Consider the following 12,528-nt stretch of genomic DNA (forward strand, 5'->3'; position numbering starts at 1 on the left):
CTGCATGCAGCACAGTTTTTATTGTTAAAAGGGTACTCACCTGCTAGACATATTATCTCCTATCCAAAGGACATGCCCCTCCCACAAAATTGTATGGAGGGGTGTGGCGTGATATCAGAGGGGCGTGGCCATCACAATCACAGCCATCTGCTCCAAGCGTTCTGTACAAAATGTTCAGAATGCAGGGGCACGGGAGTACCCCTTTAATATTATAGACATCATTACAGATCATAATGGACTGTGTTATGATCAATGGGGTACATTGGTCACTACAGGTTTCAATAATACAATTGGCTTAGCACTGTGTTATGGTTTCAGATTTTTTATGGAAACCATGACACAGTTGTGAACAGAGCTTTAACCAAAAATTAGAAAGTGATCATGGAGTATCCTAGGCAACCCATTTTATCTTTATAGCATGCCAGTAAGACAATTCATGATCTAAGCGTACCACCATTTTTATCCTCTGAAATAGTGGAATCTCAGTCTTTAGATTGCTACAGTTTAGACCAGGGGTCCTCAAACTTTTTAAACAGGGGGCCAGTTCACGGTCCCTCAGACCGTTGGAGGGCCGGACTATAGATAACAAGACATGAATAAATATCTATGCACACTTATATATCTTATTAGTGGACTACCACTTTAAGTACACAGCACAGTTCCCCCCACATTAGGTTGTAGTTCCCCCACATTAGGGTTGGCAATACAGTTCCCCCACATTAGGGTTGGCAGTACAGTTCCCCCACATTAGGTGCAGTACAATTCCCCCACATTAGGTTGGCAGTATAGTCCCCCACATTAGGTAGTAGTTCCCCTACATTAGGTGCAGTATAGTTCACCCACATTAGGTTGTAGTTCCCCCACATTAGGTGCAATATAGTCCCCCACATTAGACTTGCAGTATGTTCCCCCACATTAGGTGCAATATAGTCCCCCACATTACGTTGGCAGTATAGTCCCCCCACATTAGGTGCAATATAGTCCCCCACATTAGGCTGGCAGTATAGTTCCCCCACATTAGGTGCAATATAGTCCCCCACATTAGGCTGGCAGTATAGTTCCCCCACATTAGGTGCAATATAGTCCCCCACATTAGGCTGGCAGTATAGTTTCCCCACATTAGGCTGGCAGTATAGTTCCCCCACATTAGGCTGGCAGTATAGTTCCCCCAGATTAGGCTGGAAGTAAAGTTCCCCCACATTAGGTGCAATATAGTCCCCCACATTACGTTGGCAGTATGTTCCCCCACATTAGGTGCAATATAGTCCCCTACATTAGGCTGGCAGTATAGTTCCCCCACATTAGGCTGGCAGTATAGTTCCCCCACATTAGGCTGGCAGTATAGTTCCCCCACATTAAGCTGGCAGTATAGTTCCCCCACATTAGGTGCAATATAGTCCCCCACATTACGTTGGCAGTATGTTCCCCCACATTAGGTGCAATATAGTCCCCCACATTAGGCTGGCAGTATGTTCCCCCACATTAGGCTGGCAGTATAGTCCCCCAAATTACGTTGGCAGTATGTTCCCCCACAGGCATACAGCCTCCAGCCATAAAGTATGGCTGGAGGCTGTATGCCTGTGTACTGCCCCATTTCAGTGTTCCGACCACCGCTCCGGCCATAGCAGGACCGGAGGATCGGTGGTCAGAACACCGAAAGGACGCGCAGCTGGTAAACACTTACCTACTACCAGCGCGCGCATCCTTGCTTCTTCTCTTCTTCTCCGCTACTCCGTGCTCGGTTGCCATTGGCGCATGCATGGGACGTCAGTGACGTCGCTGCGTGCGCCTGCTCCCGGCGGTCCCCGCGTTTTAAAGTAAACGCGGGCCGCAGGGACTTCACAGAGGCATCCTTGTGTTCCGAAAGCATCTTTCGGAACACAGGGATGTCCTAAGGCAAAAACACCCGGCGGGCCGGGTAAATGGGCTCCGCGGGCCGCATGTGGCCCGCGGGCCGTAGTTTGAGGACCTCTGGATTAGACTTTTATGTGGCATATGGCAATTAGTTGCAGCTGTCACGCCCCCTCCAATAGGCTTGCATTGAGGGGGAGGAGCGTGATGGCACACGGGGGCGGGGCCGTGATGTCACAATGCTCCGGTCCCTGTGATCGCCAGTAATCAGCACCGGAGCAAACATGCTCCAGGGACTAATTATAACGGGGTGCTGCGTGCAAGATCATGGGGCTCCCCAGTGGCGGGACCCCTGCGATCAGGCATCTTATCCTTTGGATAGGGGATAAGATGTCTTTGCACCGGAGTACCCCTTTTAGTCCCCATAGGGGACTTTGATATGCAATCATTAGATTGCATTTACTGAATAATGCTATGCTATGGCACAACATTACACATTGAGATCTGCAATCCACTGATATAGCCTGGCTTAGCCAGGCTACATTATTAAATCGTCGATCAGGCAGCAGGAGGCAGGTAAGGGGACCCTTTGCGATCACGTTGCGAGGGTTCCGTGAGCCCCTCTGAGTTACCGGAGATTTTAGTTTCACTTTAGAGACTGTGATCGGCATGGATCACTGCATTTAAAGGGTTAACGACCGGCAGTGGGGGTGGGGGGGGGGAATGCCACTGCCTGTCATTAACCCCTTAAGGACTCAGGGTTTTTCCGTTTTTGCACTTTCGTTTTTTCCTCCTTACCTTTTAAAAATCATAACCCTTTCAATTTTCCACCTAAAAATCCATATTGTGGCTTATTTTTTGCGTCGCCAATTCTACTTTGCAGTGACATTAGTCATTTTACCCAAAAATGCACGGCGAAACGGGGAAAAAAAATCATTGTGCGACAAAATCGAAAAAAAACACCATTTTGTAACTTTTGGGGGCTTCCGTTTCTACGTAGTGCATATTTCGGTAAAAATTACACCTTATCATTATTCTGTAGGTCCATACGGTTAAAATGATACCCTACTTATATAGGTTTGATTTTGTCGCACTTCTGGAAAAAATCATAACTACATGCAGGAAAATGTATACGTTTAAAAATGTCATCTTCTGACCCCTATAACTTTTTTTATTTTTCCACGTACAGGGCGGTATGAGGACTCATTTTTTGCGCCGTGATCTGAAGTTTTTATCGGTATGATTTTTGTTTTGATCGGACTTTTTGATCACTTGTTATTCATTTTTTTAATGGTATAAAAAGTGACCAAAATACGCTTTTTTGTACTTTGGAATTTTTTTGCGCGTACGCCATTGACCGTGCAGTTTAATTAATGATATATTTTTATATTTCGGACATTTACGCACGCGGCGATACCACATATGTTTATATATATTTTTTTTCACACTGTTTTATTTTTTTTATGGGAAAAGGGGGGTGATTCAAACTTTTATTAGGGAAGGGGTTAAATGACCTTTATTAACACTTTTTTTTTAACATTTTTTTTGCAGTGTTATAGGTCCCATAGGGACCTATAACACTGCACACACTGATCTCCTATGCTGATCACTGGCGTGTATTAAAACGCCTGTGATCAGTGTTACCGACGCTTGACTGCTCCTGCCTGGATCTCAGGCACGGAGCAGTCATTCGTCGATCGGACACCGAGGAGGCAGGTAAGGGCCCTCCCGGTGTCCGGTCAGCAGTTCGGGACGCCGCGATTTCACCGCGGCGGTCCCGAACAGCCCGACTGAGCAGCCGGGTCACTTTCACTTTAGAAGCGGCGGTCAGCTTTGACCACCGCTTCTAAAGGGTTAATACCGCACATCGCCGCGATCGGCGATGTGTGGTATTAGCCGCGGGTCCCGGCCGTTGATGAGCGCCGGGACTGACGCGATATGATGCAGGATCGTGGCGCGATCCTGCTTCATATCGCGGGAGCCGGCGCAGGACGTAAATATACGTCCTGCGTCGTTAAGGGGTTAAAGGGGTACTCCGGTGGAAAACTTATTTTTTTTAATCGTCTGGTGCCAGAAAATTAAACAGATTTGTAAATTACTTTTATTAAAAATCTTAATCCTTCTAGTACTTATTAGCTGCTGAATACTACAGAGGAAATTATTTTCTTTTTGGAACACAGAGCTCTCTGCTGATATCATGACCACAGTGCTCTCTGCTTACATCTCTGTCCATTTTAAGGACTGTCCAGAGTAGGAGAAAATCCCCTTAGAAAACAAGTGCTGCTCTGGACAGTTCCTAAAATGGACAAAGATATCAGCAGAGAGCACTGTGGTCATGATGTCAGCAGAGAGCTCTGTGTTCCAAAAAGAAAATAATTTCCTCTGTAGTATTCAGCAGCTAAGAAGTACTGGAATGAATAAGATTTTTTTAATAGAAGTAATTTACAAATCTGTTTAACTTTCTTGCACAAGTTGATTTAAAAAAAAAGTTTTCCACCGGAGTACCCCTTTAAAGGAAAACTGTCAGCTTTCTCCCCCCGCACTTACCAGCAGTACTGGCTGGTAGTGCGGGGGGCGCTGATCAGTTTGATGCTTACCGTGCCCGGATCCGCCGCGCCGTTCGGCCATAATGTTTTATTTTCGGTATATGCTAATGAGGTGCTAACTGGCACCGGCCGGGCTAACTGGCACTCTGACGTCAGTGCCGCCTGCCACAGCGCCGCCCAGCTCATCAATATTCCTCCCCTCTGCCTCTCCCTCTTCTCCCCATCTGTAATGCAGAGAGAGGGGAGGAATACTGATGAGCGAGGCGGCGCTGTGGCAGGCGGCACTGACATCAGAGTGCCAGTTAGCGCAGCCGGTGCCAGTTAGCACCTCCTTAGCATATACCAAAAATAGAAGATTACGGCTGAACGGCGTGGCGGATCCGGGCACAGTAAGCATCAAACTGATCAGTGTCCCCCGCACTACCAGCCAGTACCGCTGGTTAGTGTGGGGGGAGAAAGCTGACAGTTTTCCTTTAACAACAAGCGTTTGGCTACTGATAGTAGCCAACACTTACTCTTCTGAAGTGAGCACAACTCCTGCGCTCACTTCAAAACCACTAAAGGACTCACAGGTACACATTGGTCCTTAAGTACCAGGACATAAGGGTGTACCTGTACGCCCTTCATCCTTAACAGGTAAAAAGATGCTCAACTGATACTATGGGGCCCAAAGTGTGCCAAGAAAATGTCCCTCACACCATTACACCACCAGCAGCCTGATCCATTGATACAGGGCAGGATGAATCAATGCTTTTGTGTTGTTTTTGCCAAATTCGGATGTTGCAATCAGAATGGTGCAGCTGGAATCAAGACTTATCAGACCAGGGAATGTTCCTCCAGTCTTCAATTGTCCAATTTTGGTGAGCCTGTGTGAATTGCAGCCTCAGGTTCTGTTCTTTTCTTAGCTGACAGAAATGTTACCTGATGTGGTCTTCTGCTGCTGTAGCCCATTTGCTTCAAGGTTGGACTTTTTGTAATCAGAGATGGTATTCTGCTTGCCTTGGTTGTAACAAGTGGTTAATTGAGTTACTGTTGCCATTCTGTTATCTGGAACAAGTCTGTCCATTCTCCTCTTTTTGTTCACACAATGGATATTTGATCTTTGTCGGACCATTCTTTGTAAAACCTAGTGATGGTTGCATGTAAAAAATAACAGTAGATCAGCAGTTTCTGAAATAAACCAACCAGTCTGAATGAAAGATGGACAATGACAAAAATAAGAGAAGCAGAAGGTGAGTAGAGCTTAAATCAGAGACAGGCCGTAATAGTCAACACCCCTTCAACACCCCATCCGATTCTTTGCTACAAAGACTACATACAACGGCTTGCTTCCATGTGGCTTACTTCCTTCTGAAAGAAGTAGTATATGGGCAGCCCATCAGGCCACTTAGGCATAACTTCTCAAGTGACGATCTAAAATGACTGTATTACAAAAGTGAACTAATGACTTCTGCAGTGACATGAAGCATCATACCCTGGCATCACTGACTCTCTGTATCTAGAACCCTTATCATTGCTGAACAGATACTGTATTTTAGCCTTAACAAATTCCCTTCCACCTTCTCCTGAAGACTGTGATGCTAAAGGTCCTTTTACACGGGCCGATTATCAGCCAAATCAGCCCTGTGTGGAGCAGAGGCTTTATAAATCTGTAGTTTGATCCAAATGGCATATATCTTAGTGTATTTACACCACTGTAGTTCTTATAAATATTAAAAGAGTTTGGATGAGTTCCTTACTCTGATTTGGTAGCTCTGGGCAGGTCAATAAAATCTTTATTTAAAAGGTAAAAGAAAACCCCATGAGCTTGGCAGGTAATTGTGGCCACCAAGAGGAAGTCAAGGGTGGATAAAAAAGCACTGAAGGAGAACTATTCATATTCAGAGAGGAAGTTCTGTTGACAGGTGCCAAGCGGTGGTGGATGTGCAAGGATAGCTGCTAACTCTGGGAAATCCTTTTTTCTAACAATTGTTTGTATTAAATGTTTAAAGAATTGCCATGAAAAGTAGAATAGATGAAAATAATTAACTGGTGAATGGTGAATATTTAATACCATCAAAATAAAAACTAGGAGTAAATCTAACAAGGGGTCATCAGAATTAAAAACACCACAATGAACCGGTTTTGTTTTAAATTTTCTATGTTATCAAAGTGTGGTATCATTGGAATTGTACTGATCCATAGAATAAGGTTAGCATGTCAGTTTTAGCTGACATAGTCGCTCAATTTATACATTAAGAATGCGCCTATCACCCCTATTAATGGGGTATCAAATGATGTGGATCCTGTGGATGCAGCACGCTCACACCTTGTCACGCTCTTCCACTACTGCTCGTAATAGGTGGTGCTCTATCCAGAATATTGTAATTTTATAATGTCCCAAGCAGGATAGAAGATGGCACTCACCACACTTGCAGTAAAAGTTTTCTTTTATTAAACCGTATGCGGTCCCAGATACAGATGGCCGATGGGCCTTTCACACAACGCAGGGTGCTTAGTCCTGACCTCTGCAGAACACACAAAAATTAATATACATATATGTACACACATAGCAAAATATATAATAAAACACACACCATGGAAGAAAAAAAGGAAAATGACGAATATATTTTCAAAATGGCAATAACAAAAGCACTGTGGCAAAATGAAACAGATAAAGTAGGAAGAAGAGACAATATTAAAAAAGTATATATATAAAAATAGTTAATATGTCATTAACCGTTTGCTGACGAAGGACGAGCCGGCTCGTCCTAAGATGGCAACCGTTGTATGATGCAGGCTCCGAACTCGAGCCCACATCAAACTGGCCAGCCCCAGCTGATTCCTGTAGCTGGGGGGCGGCGTTAATAGCCGACATGCAGCGATTCCTGCGGTCTGCTATCAACCCTTTAGATCCCCGCTGTCAAAGTTGACAGCGGCATCTAAAGGGACATTTAAACGCTCCCTGGTGGTCCAGTGGGGTGAATCGCCTTCCCACGCAGCACGATCGCTTGCCGGAGGGCTTACCTCTCTTCCTGTGTCGTCTCCGGTGCTCAGAATGATAAAGCCTGGCAGGGCCAGGCTTTATCAATCGAGCACAGAGCACACAGATGAATGTGATTTTATAAAACCACATTGATCTGTATGAGGAATCTAATGATTCCTCCTAAAATTCCCCTAAGGGGTCTAAAAGTGTAAAAATAAAAAGTAAGAAAAAAGTTTAAAAACACACACATTATTAAAAGTTTAAATCCCCCCCCCTTTTCCCAAATTCCATAAAAAAATATGTAACCATAATAAAAATAAACATATGTGGTATCGCTGCGTGTGGAAATGTCTGAACTATAAAAATATATATTTAATTTAACTACACGGTCAATGGCGTAAGCGCCCAAAAAAAATTCCAAAGTCCAAAATAGCGTATTTTGGGTCACTTTTTAGATCATGAAAAAATTAATAAAAAGCGATCAAAAAAATTAGGCCTCATACTGCCCTGTACACCTAAAAATAAACAAGTTATAGGGGTCAGAAGATGACAATTTTAAACATATTAATTTTTCATGCATGTAGATTTTTTCCAGAAGTAAGACAAAATCAAACCTATATAAGTAGGGTATTATTTTAATCGTATGGACCTACAGAATAAAGAGAAGGTGGAATTTTTACCGAGAAACGGAAGCCCCCCAAACTTACAAAATTGTGTTTTTTCTTCAATTTTGTTGCACAATGATTTTTTGGGGGGTTTCACTGTAGATTTTACGGTAAAATGATTGATGTCATTACAAAGTAAAATTGGTGGCGCAAAAAAATAAGCCATCATATGGATTTTAGGTGCAAAATTGATTTTTCAAAATAAGGAGGAAAAAACGAAAGTGCAAAAATGGAAAAAAAAAACTGCATCCTTAAGGGGTTAATAAACACAAAAAATGCCCACATAACAGTATATATATATATATATATATATATATATATATATATATATATATATATATATATATTGTGACGATCCGTCTTGGGGATTAGCTCTGGGATCGTCCTGGACCACGCCACAGGATGCGTTTCTTCTCAATAAACCGGCAAACAATGAGTCCTTTCTGCAATTCTGGCTCCTCGCCAGGTTTATTAACCGGGATGCAGGATAAACAAAACATAAAAATAACTCCTAGGCCGTCTAGCCACTCACTACACATGTAGCATGCCCTGACTAATAACTGATGGGCTTTTCCCTGTCAGTTTAAACACAATAAGTCCTGCAGCCTTATAAGACACAGTTCACATTTGAACATAAAGTCCCATTCGTACAGCCACCTTGCTATATGTTACAGGAGCCGCGTCTCTCACTCCGGGAGTCCACGCTTGTGTCCTCAGCAGCCCTTGCTGTGCCCGCCTGGCACTGGACACGGTGTCTCCCCCCTCTAACAGCCACTTCTGTCTAGGGGAGAGCCCAGATTATTCTGTTTCTCTTCCTTTTAAGGACCCTTCCCCTTTCTGCTGCCTCATTGATTAGTCCACAGGTGGAGATTTCTGCAGGATCAGTGTGGGAAATGCACCTTTTCCTTGCCACACTGTCACATATCCCCCCCCCTCTGCTCAGACCACTGGGGATGAGCACTTGTCTTCAAAAGACAGTGCACACACGACCATTCATCTGTCCTTCTCTTTGGTCGAGTTAGCTGAAGTTGGTCCACTTTCTTCAACCTTTTGAGGTGGTAGTCCAGTAGAATGGTTGCTTTAGTAACACTGTCCTTTGTGCCCAGGAATACAAAGGGGACCATTCCCTCGTCTTGGGAGCTCTTCTTATTACTCTCAACTCTCACTCTGACAACCGCTGACTGGTCGACAACCTTCTGAATGTGCCTTCCTTTCTTCCCAATGACTTTTCCCACCAAGTTTCGGGGAACCCACATTTCCACCTCAGCCAACTCCAGGTAACTTCTTGCCTTCTTCACAGCATCTTGGTTCTCACCATACACATGACACGTACATGTATCTTTATCAAGAATAACAGCAGTCACCCCAGGGATTCTCCTTGCTTGTTGTATATTTGTGCCATGAGTGCCGATTACTGAGCGCATCAAGTCTTTTCGTACATCAAACTGCACATGGAATCTAGACACTGACAGACATAAGCTTTCCAGATTCTTTCTGGCTTCTTTGATTCTCGATATCACAGACAATTTTGTCCGAAGACTTCGGAAATGGATGTTACCCAACATGTTCACCCTCTGAATGGTAACTTCATTGTCAGACAAGATGACCAGCTGGGCATTCTCTGAGTCATAAGACACCGAAAAGGCTTCCACTGCCTTTGAAAAGTCTTTATGAGCCGATTCCTTTACGCACATCTGCTGCAAGTCTTCAGGAACTTTCAGCTTCACTTTATAGAAACTGTTCTTCACAACTGGTGTTCCAAAGACTTCCTTGGAGCCTCCTACCTTCTTCATGTTGCTCACGGCAACGCCCTGGACACTGGCTGCAAACAAGGTAGTCCTTTCAGGCCTCTGCCTTCTCTCACCAAAGGCTGGACTGTAGTGTGAGCTTCTCTGGCCCCGACCATCCATGTCTGTACCGCCTTTATTTTTCTGATCACGGACTCTGCATCCAGACTCCGGAGCTTCTTGTGAGACTTGCTTCAGCTGCTTTGTTTCTTGAGCCCTTCGCTCAGACTCTGACACTTTTAGAGGAGGCATCTCCATCTCCAGCAGCTTCTTCTGCAGACTCTCGGTTTTCATTCTGAGTTCTTCATACAACTGAGCAATTTGCGCTTCAAGTCTCCCAACGGCAAGTTTCTCTTTGTGCAGTTCTGCTGCAGCCTGGTCACTGTTTTCTTTTAGGACCTTCATGTCCCCTTCCAGCTTTAAGTTTTTCTGCTGCTCACTCTTGAGTTTAGAGGAGTTCACCTTCTCTCTTTCTAGCAATTCTGTCAAGTTATTGACAGTATCTTCCAGGGACAGCAGTTGTTGTCTCATCTGCTCATTGTCTTTACTCAGTAGCTCCATCTCGGACACTTTCTGCTCATAGACTTTTAGCTGAGCCTCTTGTTTGGAGGTCTGCCTTCCCAGCGAATCCAAGGTAGCTGCATGAGACTTGATGTGCATTTCGTTCTGCGCCTCCAGGCTCTGCACCTTATGAGCCATTACCACTTTCTCATTCTCAAGCTCTTCCATGGCTACCAACCTAGCCTGGTGATCACTTTGTAGAGCCCGATATGCCTCAGACAGAACATTCACTTCTTCCTCCTTGAGTGACAACTGCTGGACCAGCCTCTCCAATTCGCTCTCCTTGCTGGTCACATGACCCTGGGAGCGGAACAGCTCATCCTGCAGAGCCACAAGCTCACTTTGGTGGATCTCCATATCTTTCTGCATCTGAAGCTTCACTTCTTTCTCTTTCTTCAAGTCTACAAGCGATTTTTCTATGTCCTCCATCAGGTAATATACCTCTTCTTCTTTTTGTGCCAATTTTGAAGAAATCATCTGTAAGGTTTCTTCAAGATTCTGGATCTGCTCTCTTTTCTTACAAAGTCCAGCTCGGTTTTTCCGAGATCTCTTACTTACAGTGGTCTCTTCACTCTCGCTGCAGGAACTTGAGACATTCTCTTGTCTTCTGACCGTCACCTGTTCTTGGCCTGTCTCTTCCTTTGAGCCAACTTGATCCAGCTCTTCTCCTCCTTTAGGAGTTGTCTTCCCGTTTGCAAGGGACTTGGTCCCATGGGCCTTAGGGTAGTTCCTGGACAGTTTCTCGCTGTCTCTCTGCTCACTCGCAGACTTCTCTTTCACTTCAACATTATCTCTCTGCTGTCCAGCAGAGACATCAAGGGCCTTGGGGTCTGCAACAACATCTGGTTTAATGGTTCTACCTTCCCAGTTAGGATCCATCTCTGGTTCAGATGTCACATTTCCTTCACTCAGGACTCTGTCAGTGACAGTAAGCGCAGCACCCGGCTCCACATGTACTTTCTTCAGCACTTTTGCTTTATCCACAGCCATCACTGTAGCTTCCTTTTCGGCCACCATCTTCCCTTCTAGATGACCATGCAATTTCAGCCCCCCTTTTGACTCATCTTTAACTTGAGGATGGAACCTATGTTCCAGAACCTGCTCCGTTTCTGGTTTTACTGAAGACTCTGTTTCAGTCAGAGGCACACTCTTCACTTGAGTCTCCGGATCCTCTTGGACTTGACTCACAGTCTGTTCTTCAGCTCTCCCAGCAATCTGGCAGACCCCTACCTGACATGTGTCTAGTGACTGCTGATACTCCCTGTCCTTAGCCTCTGCTGAGTGACTCTCACCTAGTGTGTGATGCAAGTCAAGTGTTGTGGGCCTATCAGGTGTACCTGCTCTAGTCACCTGACAGTCTTCCCATAATTGCTGGAAAAATTGAAAATTTGTCCCTAGTACTACATCATTCTCCAAGGAGGGCGCTATTGCAACCTTGTGACTCACTGTACCATAGGGAGTAGAAAAACAGACATCAACAGTTTTATAACCCCAAAAATCAGCCTGTATAGACACTATGTCAGGATCTGGCTTTCTGCTACTGGTCTTTACTAGACTTATTGCCAATCTTGGGTCTAGAATAGCCGCCATCTTTTTACCATCTACAACCAACTCACACAAGTTTTATTTTGTCCTGTCAGAGTTGGTAGCAGTACACATTACATCAGAAGACATAGGCATGCATGTTTCACACAATACAATATCACACTGCACATGTTCAGAATTGACAGGACAGTTCATATCTACATGACCAAACTCATGCAAATTGCCTTTTGTAATATTTTCTCCCAGTCCTGCATTCAACCTTTTCTGTTCACTAGACTTTTTTAGTCCAACCTGAGTGTGAACAGTCCCATCAGCCTTCATGAGGGGCGCCCCACCCTCACATGATTTTGCACTTAGACACAGGTTGGAGACATCTTGGACAGAGTTCACACAGTCATCTAGCGAGACAACGCCAACCTTTACCTCAGGAACCTTTGTGTGCGATTTCTCTGGCACATTCTCCCCATTCCACAAAGGCCAAAAATAGGGGAAGTCTCTGCCCAATATAAACTCCACATTAAGCTCTGCACACACCTCCATAACATGGCTTACTGTCCCATAACAAGTTTCAAAGTCAATCAGAACAGTCTTACCAGTCTCTAGTCGGG

At 44.6% G+C, this 12,528-nt stretch overlaps 1 protein-coding gene across 1 annotated transcript; it reads right to left on the reverse strand.

The window, feature by feature from the left end:
• Nucleotides 1-8,400: 8,400 nt before the first annotated feature.
• Nucleotides 8,401-12,148, reverse strand: LOC130273757 (uncharacterized). The gene has a single exon (XM_056521048.1). It carries the CDS (start codon nucleotides 11,963-11,965, stop codon nucleotides 8,945-8,947), a length of 3,021 nt encoding a protein of 1,006 aa, XP_056377023.1. The 5' UTR covers nucleotides 11,966-12,148; the 3' UTR covers nucleotides 8,401-8,944.
• Between the last annotated feature and the right edge of the window lie 380 nt (nucleotides 12,149-12,528).

The sequence above is a fragment of the Hyla sarda genome, chromosome 5 (genome assembly GCF_029499605.1).
Source record: "Hyla sarda isolate aHylSar1 chromosome 5, aHylSar1.hap1, whole genome shotgun sequence".
Classification (NCBI taxonomy): domain Eukaryota; kingdom Metazoa; phylum Chordata; class Amphibia; order Anura; family Hylidae; genus Hyla; species Hyla sarda.

Excerpts from the sequence above, each read along its gene's own strand:
- LOC130273757 (XM_056521048.1), bottom strand. The coding sequence starts at position 11,965 with ATGGCGGCTATTCTAGACCCAAGATTGGCAATAAGTCTAGTAAAGACC.